General features: G+C 39.3%; 1 protein-coding gene and 1 long non-coding RNA gene across 16 annotated transcripts in view; one reads left to right on the top strand and one right to left on the bottom strand.

Annotated features, from left to right (window-relative positions):
* LOC112155136 overlaps window positions 1–16,641 on the bottom strand; it is a 36,598-nt gene extending 19,957 nt beyond the window's left edge. The window contains exons 1-2 of the long non-coding RNA XR_002920756.2: window positions 15,487–16,641; window positions 6,595–6,860 (exon numbers count right to left, since the gene is read on the bottom strand). This is a non-coding gene — a long non-coding RNA (uncharacterized LOC112155136). The remainder of the gene's footprint in view (window positions 1–6,594; window positions 6,861–15,486) is intronic.
* The window catches only part of stxbp5l (syntaxin binding protein 5-like), a 179,085-nt gene that overhangs the window by 137,851 nt on the left and 21,171 nt on the right, over window positions 1–20,063 (top strand). For 6 of the 15 annotated variants that reach the window (XM_024286619.2, XM_024286616.2, XM_024286613.2 and 3 more), the window contains one exon: window positions 2,051–2,116. In XM_024286619.2, coding sequence (XP_024142387.1) covers window positions 2,051–2,116 — 66 coding nt within the window. Of the gene's footprint in view, window positions 1–2,050; window positions 2,117–10,961; window positions 11,067–16,039; window positions 16,094–20,063 lie in introns of all 15 variants that reach the window. The other 9 variants (XM_024286608.2, XM_036209683.1, XM_024286609.2 and 6 more) reach the window with 3 other exon arrangements.

The raw sequence follows: 20,063 nt of genomic DNA, 5'->3' as shown, positions 1-20,063 counted from the left end.
CCTGGTATAGTATTGATTCACTGGCAGTAAACTTTAATGAAAGTACACTTTGAAGTACATCCAATGTAGCTTTTAGGGTTTGCTTTTAGTTTACAAGTAAAAAACCTTCTACTGATTAGTGTATTAAAATACATTTTTAGTATGCTGGAAATATCCAAAGAATACATCTACTCCACTTTTAATTCTGTGTAAGAAAATATTTAAGGACAGTGACAAATATAGGCTAAATATATTTAGACTTTAGGCTCATTCATTCTTCCCTACATGACTTATTGTGTGGAGGTGTGGGGAAGGAGGTGTGGGGAAGCACATACAAAACATCTTTAAATTCAGTCTCTCTTCTTCAAAAAAAGCTATAAGAATAATCACCAACTCTCCTTACACTGAACCAACAAATCCACTTTTTATCAAATTAAAACTGTTGAAATGTTTTGACTTGAATGATTTCAAAATAATCCAATTCATCTTCAAAGTATAAAACAAACAATTCCCAGAAAGTATCCAAAAGCTCTTCCAGTTAAGAGAAAATAAACATACGCTAAGAGGTACAAACATCTACGTCAAACCACCTGTTAGAACAAACATTAAACTCCACTGCATTTCCACAAGGGGGTGCAGTTATGGAATAACTGTAGGGAAGATATAAAAAGTTGTCAAACCTTACATAAATTAAAAATATTCATCAAATGTAATAAAATCAATAAATATGAAGACATTGGTAAAGATACAGTATGTTGAATGTTGTATGAATATTTGTAAATATAAATGTCGTGATTGTTTTTCGCTGTTCTTTTCACTAATGAAATGTATTCTTTTTTTTGTTCATGTAGCTCAGTATGGTGAATGAGAAATTGTATATTTAATTTGGGCTGAAAAAAGATCAAAGGGGCTTGGAGTTGATAAGCTATTAGCTTCATCCAAAGCCCTTTTTCGAACTATGAACATCTCTTGTTGCATACAAGATTAATTGTGGGAAAAATTGATTTGTTTTGCTTTGTTTCTTGTTTGTATGCTGTTGCTGTTTTCATTTTTTTTCTGTTTTATGGTTGTTCTTGTTCGAAAATAAAAAATTATATAAAAAGACTTGTAGTATATTCCAAGTATACTTACCATTAACTTATGAACTTGTAAAGTTCACCTCTAATACGTGCCCAAATTTTTTATTTAAGGTTTTATTTTCAAAAAGTATGCTTAAAACACACTTGAGTGTACCTATTTTTGGTAAGGAGTAGCGGATGCGATAATGGACTGGGACTGGGATACGGTTAGGATTTCGGTCCGATCACTATCCGGTCTGCATTAGGAGGGTTGGGGACCCCTGATTAACGTCTGTAGCCTGGTACCAAGCAGCCCTCGGACTGGTACCGGTTCGTGACCCGGAGGTTGGGGACCCCTGATTAGCGTCTGTAGCCTGGTACCAAGCAGCCCTCGGACTGGTACCGGTTCATGGCCCGGAGGTTGGGGACCCCTGATTAACGTCTGTAGCCTGGTACCAAGCAGCCCTCGGACTGGTACCGGTTCGTGACCCGGAGGTTGGGGACCCCTGATTAACGTCTGTAGCCTGGTACCAAGCAGCCCTCGGACTGGTACCGGTTCATGGCCCGGAGGTTGGGGACCCCTGATTAGCGTCTGTAGCTTGGTACCAAGCAGCCCTCCGACTGGTACCGGTTCGTGACCCGGAGGTTGGGGACCCCTGATTATGGCAACAGCCAGCACTTTTAAAAACGGGTTGGGGACACCCAAAACATCAAAAAGTGGCGCGGATAGAGCCCATACCAAACGTTCACATATGTCGAGTTGAGAGTGAGAATGCGTTGGTCTCATCAATAAATGTGGTAATGGAAGAAAGTGGAAACACTTGGACAGATTTCCACCCAATTGAACCAGTTCTGGAAAACCTCCTGAAAACTTAAAGGTGACCTCTGAAAGATTGTTTTTGGAGCCTCGTAAGGTCGACACTGACCAGTATGACTTCTGACCTGCAGTCTGTTTGGTCCAGACAAACTGATGATCTCTCTGCTCTTCTTCCTCCTCCTCTCGGCTGCTCCAGGCCTTACTGAACTCACTGACAACCAGCAGTCTACCGACATGGACAGAAGCAAGTCGCCCACTTCAGGTAACCTCCTCACTCACACTGGTGGCTCCTCCAGATCCACTCTCCATACGTGTATCATTGGCATGTTTTACCTTTGCTGGGATTAGGGCTGCCACAAGCGATTATTTTATTAGTCGACTAATCCCCGATTATTTTTACCGATTAGTCAACTAATCGGGTCAAGCGCAAAGTTGATGTAAAGCACACATCTTAACCCTCACTAGCTTTGAACTAGCTAAAAATAAAGACAATAAAAATGATTGTTTATTAAACTTTAAATGAATCATATTGCCTCTGTCCTTCAGTGGTTTCTCTGATTTAAACCAGATTAAATCAAATAAGAGAGATAAGGAATATACTTTCCATCAAACTAATTTTGACAGATGCTCCACCCCTCAAGATGACGAAACAAATTTTTTATATAAAGGGTGTATAGCAGGAGTGTCAAACTCAATCACACAGGGGGCCAAAATCCAAAACACACTTTAGGTTGTGGGCCGAACAGGATAAACATTTATTGAACACTCTGAAACTACATTTTTAAAACTTTAAAACTGTAACTTTTTAACATAATTATGAACTAGATATATAGCATTACCTGTGGTAATGCTAGTGTGAATGTTGTAAGCTGAATTTGCCTGCTGAAGATGCTAGTTCTGATAGCTGAAAACGCTATAGCTGATAGCTAGCTAAAATATCAGACAAATGCCAAATGAACTTAAAAAAAAGGCCAAATTAGCAGAGACAGCTTGCATGTAAATATTAGCCTAAAAAAATTAAAAAAAAAAAAAAAAAACAATTAGCCAAAACACCTAGCATGTAGTTGAAATATTGGCTAAACTCTAAAATAGCCAAAACAATTGTACTAAATATAAAAATAGTCTAAAAAGTTAGCAGTAGCTAGCTAACCATACATTTTTGCATAATTATGAATAATAAAAAGGCAGGAATATTATTCTAGAATAAATGGGCTTAAACCTTAAATAACTTTCAATATTTTACTCTTAATAAAAATATATTTTGTCAAAATTATACAAGTTAAAAATAAGAGCAAGATAACATCAGGCTATTAATAACAATAAAATAAAACGATCTGCAGGGCCAGATCTTCCCCCTGGGCCTGACTTTGACACATGTAGTATATAGGGTCAAAGGTCACCTGTCAAAATTAGTTTGATGGAAAGTATATTCCTCATCTCTCTAATGAGGTCGACATCTGAAAGAAAAAACTATTTTTCACAAAATATAAAGTTTTGGTCTAATTGACTCAAATAATGAAGAAAAGTTCATTTTTTAGTGCTGAACTCTCACAACTTTGTTCAGCTTTACTACACTCTGACTCCATGTAATATAAAGTAACGACTAATTGACTATTAAATTAGTGGTCGATTAGTCGACTAATCGTGGCAGCCCTAAAGATGACTTTAACCACACCCGTCACCGGAGCGTCTGCACTGCAGCTGTGTGAGACGGTAGCTCATGTTCAGCTGTGGTCCTGCACTGAAAAAGAAAATGGATTGCATATCTAAATCATTTTTGCCCATGTTTCCATAGTGCTGTGTAAGTTTTCACAAAGGTAAGAAAGAGGAAGTGTAACTCTGATCATCTCCTGTCCCCGTTTGTTTAAGCTTTTATTTGCATGTTTGCTCTGAACTAACACGGATAAAACAGCTGGTAGCTGCAGCTGACAAAGCGTGGCAGTAACTAACATGACGTCGTGGAGTCCAAACTTACATGTGCGCGTGCTTCAAAGTGCTTAAATATGTATGTTCTAACATGTTTAATATATTATAAGATGCTCCTCTGCTTTTCTGTTGGATAAACAGATCTATACAGAATAAGGCCAGGCGTGACTGTTGTATTGCAGTGTGTTTTTTTGTGTATTCTCTGAGAGTTTGTGAGTTTTTTAATGCAATGCAAATCATGAAAGGAAAGCATAAACATCAGATCATCTTTGGCGTTTTTACATTATGATGGAGTATGTTTGATCTCATGGTTTCAGAGCATAAAGATCAGAAAGGCTTTCATATTTTCATTAAGCTTCATTTCTTTAGCTTTTAACAAATTAAATGCTGTGTACTCAGTTCTGGCTTTTTGGTTGGAGTAGATAGTGTGATTCCAGCCTCCTGCTCTGCAGATTTCCAGGTGAAGCTCAGTGAGAAATCTCAGGGAACTTTTTTAGATATTTTAGGTTTAAACTTTCTGATGATTCTGTATGAGATGCTGCAGAATGAGTCAAACTATGAGGTTTTATTTCTGTACAATGATGAAGCAGTGGAACCAAATGAGTTGAGTTTGTGCAAAATACATTTTAGATAAGGAAAAGAACGAGAATGAGCTTTTATGAGCTTTAAAAACTGTTTTTGTTTTGCTTTTTTTAACGCAAAACTTTTATTATAGTAACTCAAGATAATCATGTTTTCTTATCTTATATGCTGCTATGTTTGATCCCCGACAAATTTAAGTTATGTAAAGATTACAACAGTTTTTTCTTTATTAAATGACTTTTATGTTTATTCTTTTATCCTGTATCTTCTTTTTATTTTTTCAAACGTCAAATATTTAGCTCATAAGCTCCTTAGTCATTCAAATCAGCCTCCTGTCAATTTATTTTAGCTTTTAAAGCTAATTCAAGAGAACATTTCTCATTCTTCGCATTGGTTGCATCACTAGACATCATCACCACTGATGGCAGAGGCAGAGACGCTGACTTAATACTGGATATCAAATTATCCTTGTGACCTTTTGACTCTTTGTTGTGCTAATATTGTTCTTAAGAGTTGTTGTAGAAATCCAGAGGGTTAAGTTACACACAGACATTTTCATTTGGTCGTAATTGGTGTTTTTTTTTTACTTCAGGGGTCACCACAGGAAATCACACGTCTCCATCTTACTCATTGAACCTCATCCACCTACATCGAACATTCAGAGTGACTCACAAATGACTTTTAGGATTGGAATTGTCTTCCTTAAGGTCCTAATGAGCCTTGGATTTGAACCCTTCACCAAATGACAGGCAGACTGGTTCCCTCCTGATGTTAGGGTCTTTGTTCTCTAGAAATCTTAAGGTGCATTCACACCAAACGCGATTCGCTGAGTGGAGACGGCCAGTTTCAATGTTAAGTCAATGGAACAGACTCGACTTGAGGCGATCTGAAGTCCCGTGATGAAGCGCGAATTGGGCAGCGCAGCCAAAATGTAAATATCTGAAGTTTAACAGGTCAGTGCATCTACCAATCAGAAACTCAGCTTTAGGCATGTGACGTTGTCAGTGACTTGATCAACAGGTAAACTATTGATCCAAAGCGAGCGTTTTTGTCCAGAACTTCCTTGTTTTTTCCTTAACACTATGGACAGATCACTGGCTTTCACTCCTGCGGTGGAGCTCACGCCCCCGATATGCTGGCAGACATCAAGTCATTAAAAATAAAAACAAAAAAGGTCTCTTAATTTTATTTTTCTGCCTCAGGTTAATACGAAACAGAGAGCCTTCAAGCTCAGCCACAGAGACACAGAAACACCGTGGAAGCGGCTGTCATACAGACACAGCCCCATATACCGGGAAAATCTTTAATAATAATCATATAAACCCAAACATGGAGACATGATTACTGATGTTTTGTAGAACTCTTCACAATAAATAGACCTGATTTCTCAACATCATCTGTGTCTTCATACATTCTAAGTGAGACACCGTTCCTTATAGCAATCATCCTAAGAACATCAGCTGGTAGCTCCTCCCACATGCGGCCACGGCGTCAAGCTCAGGAACACATTTTTTGACAGGCGACAAGCAGTGAATTCGTTGCACAACAAAAAGAAGTGCGGGGCACGCAAATGTGAATGCACCTGTAGGCATCAGTATCTCTCTGCTGTTGTCAATGTAAGATTTAACTTCAAGTATTGTGTCTGACTGAGCTGCAACTCTGCCTGGACTGCTACTTATGGGACCCAAAACCAGACAAGTATGATAGATGGAATAAAGACCGTCTCCATGACAAGCTCAGAATCACTTTTAAAATCATCATTAATATCAATGTTTGTTGATAAAAACACTTTATCATAATCAAAATACAACTTAGGATGGATTCTTTTTTTAATATGTATTCCCCCATACGCATGCTAACATCGCTTCATGTCTGAAAACGCATTAAAATAAAAAAAATAAAATAAAATAAAAAAGAAATACAGTTTTCCCGAATGGAAATTGTATAGACACCCTGCTGGTGATAGATTTTCTCGACTGGACATGCAAATGTGCCAATACTGAACCAAGTTTTCTAGTTTCTAGTCAATTCTGATAAAAAATAAGAATAATTTGAGTGTTCAGGTCACACAGAACACTGCTGCTACCTGCTGCTCAGGTAAAAGACAGCATCATCACTCATGTCCTAACAGTGATAACCCCGCTTGGCTCTGCCGGTTGCCGTTTTGTCAGAATCTATTCACCTGGGCCTCTCAGGCCAAGGCCTTTAAATAAGTTCAATGTAAACACTCACCTCAGACTATTTGCAAGGGGAGAAGCCAGCAGCCATTTCCTTCATGTTGCAGCCCTCAGAGTCCCAAGGACACCGGCATGCCTCTGTGCCATCAGTCTGCCGTTCTCCATGTAAGCTCTCCCTCAGAGACCAGTTATAAAGAGGGAAGCTTGGGATAATGTTGCACCTGACGTAATGCCTCAGTCCTGTTGTAGGCAAGTCTGAATCAAAGGATCTTCTGCCAATCCAGATGAAAGAAGTACTTTAGAGAGTAAAAACGTGTCCAACTGGAAACAGAAAGGAGTTGAGGCTCAGTTTCAACTGAAAAATGGTCAAACCTGTACGGGGCACAGAGTTGATCTGCACAAAACATCGCAGATCGCTCAGTGAACCTGTAGATTAAAATGTTCATGCACATTTTAATCTACAGTCTTGTTTGCTGCTGTAATGCCACATGGTCGTTTTTACATTATAGTAAAATAAATAAGGCCGAGAATTGATTAAAAATGTTACTAATTAATCACAAACCTGGACAAAATAATTGTGATTAATTGCAATATTATTTTTTTTGTTGCAGAATTTTCTGTAAATAATCAAAATATCACAAAAAAAACTGTACATTTAGAAGATTATTCTTAATTAATGCTGTCAATCAAATAAATCTCAGTGTTTTACTAGGTACATTTTCTATGTCAATATGCGACTTTTGACCAAAAACAGGCCAGAGAGAGAAGTTTTCCTTCATTTTCATTGTCTGAAATGTTTTAATTCATCACGTTTGCTCAGAAGTGTAATTTGTGAGCACACAACACGTTAACAGTAAGAGAAGTAGAACTCTAAAGATTTTAATGTCTGCAGTATTACTCCAAGAAAACAAAGATGCTGACAAACAGCCATAAGAAACAAACCTGCAGACCTAAAAAAAAAGAACAATTTTCAGTCACGTTGCCCAAAAACTCTTTATCACTGAGCAAGCTTCTTTAAGTTTTCTTCATCTTCTAGACAAAAACAAGCGGTAAGAGGCAGCTCTTCTCAGACAGCTGGTTCCACGTGCAGCAGGTTTGTTAGTTCAGACAGGAAATAAGCATGGCGAACATTCCATAAAGCTAAATCAGGGTCAGACAAGCAGAGATCAATCACAAGCATGGGGGCATCCAAGAAGAGAGCAGAGATGTCAGAGTGTAGACGAGGGTCAGGGCAGGCGGCGAGCAAACAGAGATGAAGCAGGATCAGAAACAGAAGATGCTCAGTAATGCAGTCAGGGTGGTACAAACAATACTTCGCACTGAGTGAGGCTCTGTGGGTGTCCTGTGGGTGAGTGACAATGAGAGTCAGCTGAGTGGCATCTATGGAGTGTGCGCTAGGGTTGCTGGGTTGCTGTGTTCAGTAATCTGGAACTGGTTCATGCCGGTGACCGGGGGGGGCAGAGCTCTGACTCCTGATTAATACAGTTCTGCCAAAACTTAGGTCGTCATTTTCCAACTGTACCTCACAGATTATTTAGTCAATACAGTCTCAGCTCAAAATGGCACAGAATTCAACTTGGACTACATCAAAGAACTATACCCCCAGTTCCAAAAAGTTACTAAATGTTCATCACTTCAAAGGCTCTTGACATCTTTTTGCTAATTAATTATGCTGTGTTCAATATTCACCTATTGCAGCCAAGGTCATGAGATTCTGTGCTTTCAAATCAACAAAACCCAGTTTCATTGTTTCTGTTCAGCTCCAGGTCTTTGTTGTAGTTTTGAATTCATGTTGTTTGTCATTATCCTTCACTTGAACTGTTGTCATCAAATTCGTTTTTAAAGGCTTTTGACTTTACAGATGAGAAAGGGATGTTTTCCTTTATATTTCAGCTGCCAACAAGACCGACAAATTGCAAGGAATTCAGTGCAATGTTGGGCTTTTATGGTGTTGTCAAACATTTTCCCTCCTGCTCGTGTTATCCAGTGATATCTCTGAGAAAATGTGGAGTGTCAACAGCGATGAGGTCATGGTGGTTAGTGTCATCACAGGCCTGTCTTTGTGTAATTAGAGATTTGAAAAGTAAAGAATTATGAAAGGTTGAAGGGGATGTGAAGCAGGACACGGGTTAACAAGCACCTCTATCCGAGTGACATTTACCCAGAGAAAGAGGGAAAAGGAGACAGTTTCCAAACAGGATTAGATTGAAGAGACTGTAGTTATCTTTGTCCCTGAAGATTAGTTTTTTCACAGCTTTAAAACAACCCTCTGTTAATTAACAAGTGGTAGAAAACACTCTGAACGCTGTAATCCCTGCAGTCAAATGAGGTGGCACAGGTGTCCCCCGTTTGTGGCTGTTTTTCCACTCGCTGAACTGCTGCGGTCATTAAAGCCTGCCTGACTATCCTTGGCAGCCCAGGTGTGCTGTTACTGCTCACGACCAAACACAGGCTGCAGACAGCTTATTAAGAAAGTCCCGTTCCACCGTGAGTGTCAATAACTGCCGGCTCATGTCTTGTTTTTTTTTTCCTGCTTTTCGTCATTCTTCTCTTGTCATTATAGCCCACACTTGTCCCTGTTTCTTTAATTGTTGTATCCCTGTGAGAGCCGTGCAGCTGCAGCACGGCTCACTTTAAGATGGAAAGGATGGACTAACAAGATGACATGATGGCGGCGGTATATTTAGCCACAGGCGCCTATGGGCGACATGGTAACTGGAACTGCTGTTAAACAGAAAAAGGCTATTTAATAACATTTATAACTTTAAGTTATGCTAAAAAATGAATTAATTGGTTCGTTATGTGGCCCACACTAATACAATCATTTATCAGCCTTCTCAAATTATTTAAGAGATTAATGTGTATTTCACTATTCTCAAAAAAAAAATAAACTTATAAATAAATATCAAATAACAGCAGAAGGAGGAAGAACAGAAATGAGTCATCATATTTGAACCAGTCAATCTGAAGGAGAATTTGTTTAAGCTCAAAGACATTTTTTTTTAATTTCAATAAATGTTCCCTAAGGACCGTTAAAACGTTTTTAACTAAAATCCCACAACCTAAATGTCTTTAAAAAAAAAATAACATTTTTCATGTTGATCTGAAGGCGCTGTTTTCATCTCTTCTTGGTGGGCGTGGCTATTACCCCCCGCTCAGGTTCTGGAGAAGAGAAGATGGTATCTTCACATTGACTGCAGTCAAATGAGCCGCCGTTCACATTTCTGTGGTCAAATCAGCATCACTGGATTTTTGGTGTGAGTTTCATCCAATACTTACGGTAGCAGGACTGAGAACGCTGGAAAATCTCCACCAGACTCCACGGAGCTTCTTGATGTGACCACGGAAATGTGAACGGCGGCTCATTTGACCGCAGTTGGAAAGGATTGTAAATCAATGAAAGAGCATTTTGATGTTAGCTTTGATTATTTTATCAAGAACTCTGAGAAACCAATGATTGAATGTATTGATCACAGTCAATAAACATTGGAGAATTAGCTAAAAGAGTCTTTGGTGAACTGGAAGGAGAAAGAATCAGGATTTTGGAGGAAGTTCTGTCCATGAAGATCTTCACTTCCTCGTCCCAGCTGACATCCGGATCAGAACCATACGGATGGACATTACCCAGATTGATTGATGTTTTTATGTAGCAGCTGTGAAGATTTATGTTAGTGAGACATGATGAGCCATCATAATCAGACAGGGGGGATCAGGGTGGAGCTCCAAAAGCCACGCCCCCTCAGAGGAGATTTTGGAAACAGAGGTTTCAGATCAACATGAAAAATTACTTTTTAAGACATTTAGGTTGTGGGATTTTGGTTAAAACCTTCATAATCATAATTTAAACACTACTTAGCAGCGGCCGGAGAGATCTGGAAGAAGGGCCCGGCGCGTCCAGAGACAGATCAAGGAGCATGCGCATGCGCTCTTGGCTCCGGCTGTTGTGACATCACAATGACTCATTCATTCAAACAGAACGTTTTTGTCAGCCATTTAAAAGGAGAAATACTCAGAAATGCAAAAACAAAACTATTACTTTTTACATTTGTTCTCTTTTATAAGAAAAATGCCACACATACATGTCAAAAACTCATAAAATATGATTTTCAGAATTTGTGATTTGGAGAAGGTTTTAGGGAGCTTTAAATGTTGTGTAAGGCGTCACGTTGTGTTGCTGCTGGGTTGACAGAATGAATGAATGTGCAGGAACTCCAGAAAAGAGATGGTTGGATGGATGGATTACGTAGAGTTTAGATGTTTTTAAACCATAGTATGATTTTTTTTTCTTGGTGGATCAACTTTTTGACCTTCTTAAATCCAGTTGTTTCTCATCTTTGATTCTTCTTCCCAGTTCATCCAACATGTTTGTGTCTTCCTGTTTTCCCTAAACCAGTCTGTGTTCTGTTGGCTCTCCTGTTCCAGTTCATTATCCAACCTCCCTCCACAATGACCCCCGCGTGCTGCCAGAGCCCGTGGCCAGTCTGAGGGCCAGCCACTGCAGTCCAGTCTTTTACTTACTGGACAATGGTAAGAGGAGGGATGACGCTCGGTGCTCGGCTCTTTCCATGGACTCCTGCTTGTGGTTGTTCTTGTGTGACGACACGCAGAGCCGAGATTTTTAGTTCTTTTCTTCTTTTGTTGGGCAAGTGGTTGTCTGGACGTTGCACCCTGCATGCTGTCTCTGCTTCCACACTGTGAGCAACACCACCACTAATTCTTAACACGGGTTCTCGAGTGGCCAAGTGTTCTTAGTTTAGACCAGAGGTCTGCAACCTGCGGCTCCAGATCCACATGTGGCTCTTTTATCTCTCCATGGTGGATCCTTTTCCAAACAGAAAATATGTCATGGAGACTGCCGACCCAGCCATGTCGACCGTCTGAATCAGCCGCTAACCAAAACTACCTAAAGAAAACAAATAAACAAAGACCACAAACTAAGACTACCAACCCCAAAGTAAAATAACAAAACCCAGCAGTGTAAGACTGCTGAGGAAAAAGAACAAAAAAAAAAAATTAAAGAAAAATGAAATTGCAATTTTTAAAATAAGGATTACTTAATTCGCATTTATTTAATTTTCATTTCAAGAGATGCTAGTTTCTTTTTATATTTTTTCTTTTTTTCGTGCCAAAAAAATACATAATTCTTATTACAAAAAAATGAAGGTCATGAATACAAATCCAAATTTCTTAACGGCTAAAGTAAAATTGTACGGCTCCTTAAAGGTTCGGATCAGTAGAAAATGAGCCAAATATCTCTTTTACTGTTAAAGGTTGCCGACCTCTGGTTTAGCCCAATAAACTCTCCAATTTTCATGGAAACTGTCGCGCTGGAATAAGTAAGGACAGAAAAAGACAAATCAGCTGCTTTTCAAAAGCTTGTTAAAATGATCATCCTGAAGCGATGAATTAGATCCTTTCATTCTCTTTGACTCACAATGCGATGACCCATCAGCCAGGTTGCTTACAGTGTAATCAAGCTTCCAGGGATTGTGTTGCCAGGACTACGGCGCGTGTGGCTGCCTTCTGAATGTGCTCCATGCTTAGTGCAGATGACTGTAGGGCGGTTTGTGGTTTCTGTGTTTCTGTGTGCCAGATCTTTGTTTGTAGAACCTATGTTCACTGTTTGAAGATGTGAATCGGTCGTCTCAGGAGGAGGAAGGGGTTGCGTTCCAGCTGGAAACGGCTCCTCTCTCATGTTGGTGCTTCCAGTCCCTCATTCTCTGTGATTTTATCTTCTGGAATCACTCATCTCTGTGGTGAAAAGGCTTGTTTCTGGAGCTACGGCGCTCGGAGTCTCTTGCTGTGTGTCAACAATGCCATGAACCTATCTTGCTGTGCTCTTGGCTAACATCCATCCTGGTCTTGTGTTAAACTAACCGCATGAAACCCAAAGACGAGCCGGCAGCAGGTGCTGATGGATATGACTAATGCTTGCTTTGTGTGCATTTTAGACCCGTAGAAACCCCACTTGTGACGTCAGCCCTGAGAACCGGATGATCATTTGGTCGAATGTTACTCCCCATTCAAGATTCAGAGGAAAATGAGACCTGCAGGCTTTGAAACCATGTTTGAGTCAATTTAAATATTATTCATGATACGGACATGATGGAGGAAGGGCTGGAGTTAGTGCTGGGCGATATGGCAAAAAATTGTTTATCACAATATATCACAATACTGTATATCGTGATATATCATTATTGTGATATATCCTGATATACAATTTTTACCATATCACGATATGTCACAATAATGGTATATAAAAATAAAAATATATACAAAAATGTCATTATTTAATTTTCTCTGACTTTATTTTTTCAATTAGCATGTAACTGAATTGTTTCAAATGAGAAACATTTCCCACTTTCTTAGTAGGAAAACACATTTTTGCACAAAAGTTCAACAATAAAAATAAAGAAATAGAAACGATATTAGAGAATTGGCATGATAGAGACTTTTTTATCGCCCACACGATATGTATCGTCATTTCGCCCAGTACTAGCTGGAGTGAAAACGTACAAAAGAATTAGAGTTTTAACTTTATACAGCAAAGACAGATGTGGGTTTTTAATGTCTATAGTAGAAGTAAAACATGTTTTGTTTGCAGATAATAAAAACAAAACAAAACCCCATAAATCCAGTTTTCCTGCTGCCGTGCAGGAGCAAGAAAGCAGAGGAAGCAGGAAAGGCATGTTTGTGCATTAATAGAGTATTAATGAAGAGGGAGCTGACGTCACAAATGCAGCCCATCTAACGTCAGCGGCTCTCCCCGTAGCTGCAGATCCTCCTAAAATTAGATTATAAAGAGTTGAAACTAACATCATTTGTTGTTGTTTTCTTTTAAATCAGATCTGCAACGTTTCAGGGTTCAATCATTCAAATATTTAAGACTACAATCCAGAGTGAATGCTAACATTTCTGTTTTTCCTTTTTTGTTTAGACATCAATCAATACAATCCCACCAGGAATCTGCTAACAGGAAAATGTGAAATGTTGTGAACATAGCTTTATGTTTGCTTTGATTAAGACCGTCTGTGAAGTGTTTGTGCTGCCACTGTGTAATAGATTTATGAGAACATATTTACTGGTTTGTTTTTATTACTGCAGCTGCGTCGGCTGACCAGGGTTGGAATGAAAATACATCAAAGATCAGCCGCTTTAATCCACAAAGCTCTGAATTTAATTTAAAAAATGGCTAAAGTTATTATTTTTTTAATAATAGAAGATGGAATTGGGATGTTTCAGTGAAATATTCTTCTGTTATGGTTTTAAGATTCTCTACCTGACATTAGTCAGGGAGTAAAGGCTGGAAAAAACACCACTTTAAACTGTTCTAGCTACTCTTTTTATTGAAAAAAATATACTAAAAGGAAATCCCATTTTGATCTCTTTTAGATTTACTAGATTAGAAATTTCTTCCACATGTCAACATCCATCAATCAGAACAAACACACCTATGATTTATAAAGGACAAAACTACTTAAAATCTCATGAGAGTCAAAAATAATCTCCTGACCTAACAATAGTTACACTCATCATTCAACTGTCACTTCACATGTGATACGTTAGTGCATTTCAAAAGTAGAACATGCTTTTCTTCAGACATTTGAGTTTAAATTAGTATATTCTGTGTTTTAGTGGATGAAACAGGTCATCACATCTAATGCCTTAGTCACATGCGCCCATTCGACCTGCGGAGGGCCGCGGCCGCATCTTACCAAGTTTCAATGTTAACCCCATGTAAAGATGTGATCTGATGCGATTTGGACGTCAGGTGTGGTGTGAGGCGAGCGTCAACCAATCAGGGACTCAGCTTTGGGCATCAAAGGGTAGAACAGGGAGATTTAATATGGCGGCTCGATGTGAGGATTTTCCTCCAGAACTTAACCCAATGGGGCCGCGGGGTAACCGGAGACTGTTCCAGTTACTGTTTGGTGAAGGCGGGATACACCCTGGACAGATCATCAGCCTGTCACAGAGTGGCATGAAGCTGGATTGACGGCTAAGATAGCCAGCAGCCCAGTGGACAGCTTAGCGAGCTCCGCTGCCCAGGCTCTGGCAGGACTAGCTACTGTCCAGGCTGCGGGTCGCTGGGCAGTGGAGCTTGCTATGCTTGCTTGTCGGCAGTTAGCTAACTGAATCGTGCAATTGGCCAAAATCCAAAACACGTCAGGATAAACATTTACTGAACACTGAAATTAATAGCTAAACACTGGAATTAAGAGGTAAAAACGTTAAAGCTGATAGCTGAAATTACAGGCTATTTTTGAGTAAAGCTAATATTTAACTACATGCTAGCTGTTTCGGCTAATTTAGGCTTTTTCCAGTTCTTTAGGATATTTTAAAGGTTTAGCTTTTTTCAGCTACATGCTAGCAGTTTTGGCTAACCTAAGTTTTTTTCTTGTTTTTTTGGCTAATTTGGCATTAGGCTAATATTTCAGCTGGCTATCAGCTTCAGCATTTTCAGCTATCAGCACTAGCATCTTCAGTGGCCACATTCAGCTTACAGCATCCACATATATCTAGTTCTTAATTATGATGAAAAGTTACAGTTTTAAAGTTTTAAAATGTAGTTTTAGAGTGTTCAGTAAATGTTTATCCTGTTCAGCCCACGACAGAAGGTGTGTTTTGGATTTTGGCCCCTTGTGCGATTGAGTTTGACACTCCTGGTCTACAGGCTTCCCAAGTACTGTAAAATAGCACATTTAGGGGCTATTTCTTTGCTTTTTTATGTTAGAATTAAAAAACTATCGGTATCGTATCGGCCTGGGAAAAAAAGGAAACATCGATTGATCCCTGCTGCCCCCATCAGGTTTGCCTATTTTTTTCCCGCATACCGCCCATATCCCCCCGCGAGGGTAGTTGTGACTAAGGCATAAACTGTCATACATACATGGTTGGTTAGAGGTTGAAGTCAATCTCTGCTCCAAGTGATTCAAAACATTCTCACCTTAAAGTTTTTGCCCCTCTTTTGCCACACGTCTCCATGACGACCAACAGATTTGTTTTTTTCTTTTTTTGAGACTGAGCTTCTCAACTCCTCCAGTTCTCTACTAACTGCAAAATGCTTGCAAAATGTTTCCCAGAACTCTTTTGGTTGACTTCAGTGTCTTAATGTGGTCGTTGAAGCGACACCTCTGTGGTGTTGGCCTTTTTTTGTTTTTTTGGTTTGTATCTCCATCTCAGACGTCCCAGGCCTCCATGATGATGCAGATCTGCAAGCCAATATTCAGTACTAGAAGCAAGCTTTGGAAATGTACAACCTGCTCTGGAGGTCACTGAATTCTGAATCTAAAATCCGGCCTGGGGCGAGAATGGAGCATGCATTTTTGAGATCTGCAGAAGCACCGATCTGCATGCTTTGGCTCGTTGTTCATTTTGAGTCAGTTTTCTTTTCATTTATTTGGTATTTTTTCCCCCATAGATTATCTGCCTTTTATTTCTTTATTTCATTTTGTTTGAAGGGATTAACTGGTGCTTTGTTTCCTATTCTTTTGTTTCAGTAAAGGGACCCGGCAGAAAATTAAGTCTGCCCACAGATCTTAAGACTGATCTTGGTACGGTAGGCGAAAGCCAGCAGCTTTCACTAGATTTTCTTTTGAATTTTATTAATTTCTGCTTTTGTCATATTTTCTAGGCTTTTTATGTTGTTTTCTTTACTTTTACTTTCCCTGTTCAACCAGCCCATGAGACAATCAGCCTGAAGTCTTTGTCCATTTTCTGCTTTAAATGTGTTTTGGTTTGATCAGCTGTCTCTTTCCTCTACATTTTGCAAGTGTTTCTAAAGGTGATTTGTAACTCATGCCCATATTTATACCCGAGGCTTCCCGATCGCTCCGTCTCGATTGGACCATCCTCTGATTTTTGCTCAGTCTTTCCTCCATCGACAGCCGTTCTGCAGTTTCGGATCACCCACTGCCTCTGCCATTATAACTGGATCATTTTTCAGTCTTTCTGCCATTATGACTGAGTCATCTGCATTACAGATACTGAGCGTCCTCATGCATCCCTAACTGATCACAGCCTGAGGTTTCCCTCTCTGTTTTCTCAAACACTGTCCACTCTTTGAGCTTCTACAGCAAGAAATGTGTCTGGAACCCCTTTATCCCACTGACTTTCTAATTCTCACTGCTTTTCTTTTGCATAGCAGGCACAGAGACTGTTTTATGCCTCAAATTAACAAGTTAAAAATTAAAATGTCAAATTTCAAAAAAGGTTTGTGAGTGTTTTTCCATTAAAAATCCCAGCCAGCAAAGCCAAGGGGACCCCATAGGGTTTAAAAGTGGTCAGAAAATGTAAGTTCCGAATGGGTTCGTCCGGAGTTTCCGTGGTGGCCCACCAGTGTTTATCTACATTAGCTTAAGTGGGGACTCAGTCGGAGCTCCATTGTATCAAGCTAACTAGCTCTGCTGTATCGAGCTAGTGAGCTCCACTATCAACCGGGTGGCTAACGTAGCAAGCTAACCCACTGAGTGTCCACTTGAGTCGATGTAGACAAACAAAGGTGGGGCCACCACAAAAACTGCGTACAAACCCATTTTGGATCCATATTTTCTGTCCACTTTGAAACCTTATGAGGCCACTTGGCTTTGCTGGCTGGAATGTGGGACATTCTGTGTGTCTTTGGGGGGTCAGAAAATAATGATGCTTTGCATCAGTTTTCCTGTTTTAAACTTTGCAGTGAAACCACTTTAACACAGGCTCTCTGCTGGCTTCACATTAATCCTTCAAATTAGCCAACATTACGCTCAGTGAACCCCCTCCCGCTGTGAGACTGGGTGAGTGTGGCACATCAGCTGGGCGGGACCTTCGAGTTTTTCATCTTCACTTTGAAATTGGATCATTTGTGTGAAAACCATTTGAATAGGATTCTAATTTATTCTTGACCAGCAGATGAAATGGAGAGAGAACAGGGAACAACATGTACTCTGCTGCTGTAATGCTGCATGTCCTCCTGACAACAGAGGAAAAGCGAAAGCGGCGGGGAGCCCTGAAAGAACGCCGGCTCCTCCTCTGACCATATGGTCAACTTTAAAAAAAATGGTGCCTATTCTTATGAGGAAAACACATTTTTGCAAGAGTTTTGAAAATGAGTTATGAGGTTTTCATCTTGCAAAGATACGACATTTTAAAGATCCTAAGAACAAAAATCTTACAATAATCACTTCACATGATTACAGCTTAGTTTGTAAATCATAAATGGCAAACATGTCTGAGACAGACTTGTGAAAGGGACCCGCAAGATAGCACCTGACATCATCGGCCAGAAGCCGAAATTATAGCCCAACTCTTCCTATAAACCAGGTCCTCTTGAAATGTGTCTTTCACACTTGGATAGTCCTTTAGATTCAGCATAAAAACTTTATTTACTTTATTTGCTTTAACATGGCATGTTCAAAAACTGAAGTAAATTAAACTTCCTGGAAAAAAAACAAAAAAAAAATCACTTTTCTAACTGATGCTTGTGTCTTCGTCGCCACTTCCTGATACATCTACCGCCATGTTGCAACCTGTCGACAGCGATTAGTCACGCTTTTAGAGGAAGTACTGTCAACCAATCATGGGCGAGCTTGTTCCGGCTTTTTTTAAAGTCCACACCTCTCCTACTGAAAGCGGCTCAGGAGACTCTGTCAATCAAATGTTGGAGGCGGGGCTAGTAGGAGCCACATGCTTTTACTGAGGCATCTGATTAGTCAGTTTATAACTTGAATAACTTATGATTAAAAAAAAAAAAAACATCTTATAAAAAATGTTAAGAAGAATATATCAGAGCAAAAATTTTTATTCCGACAAATAAAATAACAGAAATAACTGTCTATTTCTCAATGGAAGTCTATAGGCCTTCTTGGAACCAGTCGGTACTTCCTGTTTGGAACACGAGGTTGATATGTCCATTGATTACACAGTCTATGGTGTAGACTGAAGTAAACCATGCTAAGGTTCATTTTCAAGTAAACCAAGGTACTTACAAGTCAACAAGAGCGTTCTGTTTGGTCCACATTAGGGTTCAGGTGAGCGTTCACACCTGTCATAGGAGGAGGAACTCTGAAATTAGACTGATTAATATAAAACAGCAGCGTTTATTTCAGGCAAAAAAGCACACTATTCCTCTTAATGCCACTCTAGTGACTTGTTTACTTATGTATACTTTTTTTAGCATCAATTTCTTCTTACTTTATTCATTTACTTTGATTCCAACACAAATTGTACCTAATTTAAATTGTTTTTTTTTTGTTTGATTGCTTTTATGTCCAAAGGACTAGTGGGATACAAACCATAGGACACAAAGTTTTAACTTTTTTTTTTTAAAAAGGTTTAGAAGATGCTGTTTCTCTGATGTGTAGATTAATTTACAGGACTTACATCCATCCGCACAATCTTACTTTTAGAGTCATTCAAAGTTGCAGCTGCTGTAAATGTGTTTTTATCATGGATACAATGCAGAAGTGCAGTTTTCATGTTTGGAATAAACACGGGATCAGATCTGTTCAACAATTATCCTCATGAACAGGTCCGGATTGTGATGTTTTTGTAGATTCTTCCAAAAGTGAATGTGTTTTCCAAGGGTGGAGGCTTTCATTCACAGAAAGAGGAGTAATCACAGCGATTAAAACGGGTTCTTTGCACCCCAATAAAGAAAAAAGCAATTCCATCAGACCTTTTTATCAACCGCAAATGCTTTTAACCTTGGGTTTTTACTGCCACAAGGTTGTCATCAAGGGAAAGGGCATTGTTTTATTTACTCCTGCTTCCCAAGACGAGGAAGAATGAGAGTGGGCCGGCGCTGGAATCACAGCGCCATTAATTACATTTGCTGGCCCCTTTTTTGTTAAAAGTCCGGAATGCAACAAAGGAAAGGCCGTTCGCACAATCCTGCTTCTCTTCCATTGCTTCATTAATAGGGTTGCAAACTAATTATTATGTTCAGACCCTTAATCCCACAAAAAAAGCATAAAGCCATCAACAGACGCTGCTGCCGAGGGGAAACCATGTGAAGGAAGCAACAAATGTTTCTGTAGGAGAAGCTGCAGCTCTTCAGCTTTACACATTTAAATTGTAATTAAAAAGACAGATGTTAGTGTTCCTTTTATAGCACGTGTGTCAAAGTCGAGGCCCGGGGGCCGGATCCGGCCCTCCAGGTAATTCTATCGATCTGGCCCTCCAGATCATTTTATTTTATTGTTATTAATGGCCCGATGTTATCTTGTGCTCATTTCTAACTTGTATAATTTTGATAAGATATATTTTTATGGAGAGTAAAATATTGAAAGTTATTTAAGGTTTAAGTTGATTTATTCTGGAATAATATTCCTGCATTTTTATTATTCATAATTATGTTAAAAAGTTATGGTTTAAAAGTTTTAAAAATGGTATTCTGCTACACTTTTGGACTATTTTGGCATTTACTACGATTTTTTTAGGCTGTTTTGGACATTAGCTAATATTTCAGCTACACGCTAGCTGCTTTGGCTAATATAGGCTTTTCTTTTTAAGATTTTTGGCTGTTTTGGAGTTAGGCTAATATTT

Source organism: Oryzias melastigma, linkage group LG21, assembly GCF_002922805.2.
Source record: "Oryzias melastigma strain HK-1 linkage group LG21, ASM292280v2, whole genome shotgun sequence".
Classification (NCBI taxonomy): Eukaryota; Metazoa; Chordata; class Actinopteri; order Beloniformes; family Adrianichthyidae; genus Oryzias; species Oryzias melastigma.
Note: the sequence above shows the minus strand (reverse complement) of the source record. Positions and strands in the feature narration are given on the sequence as shown.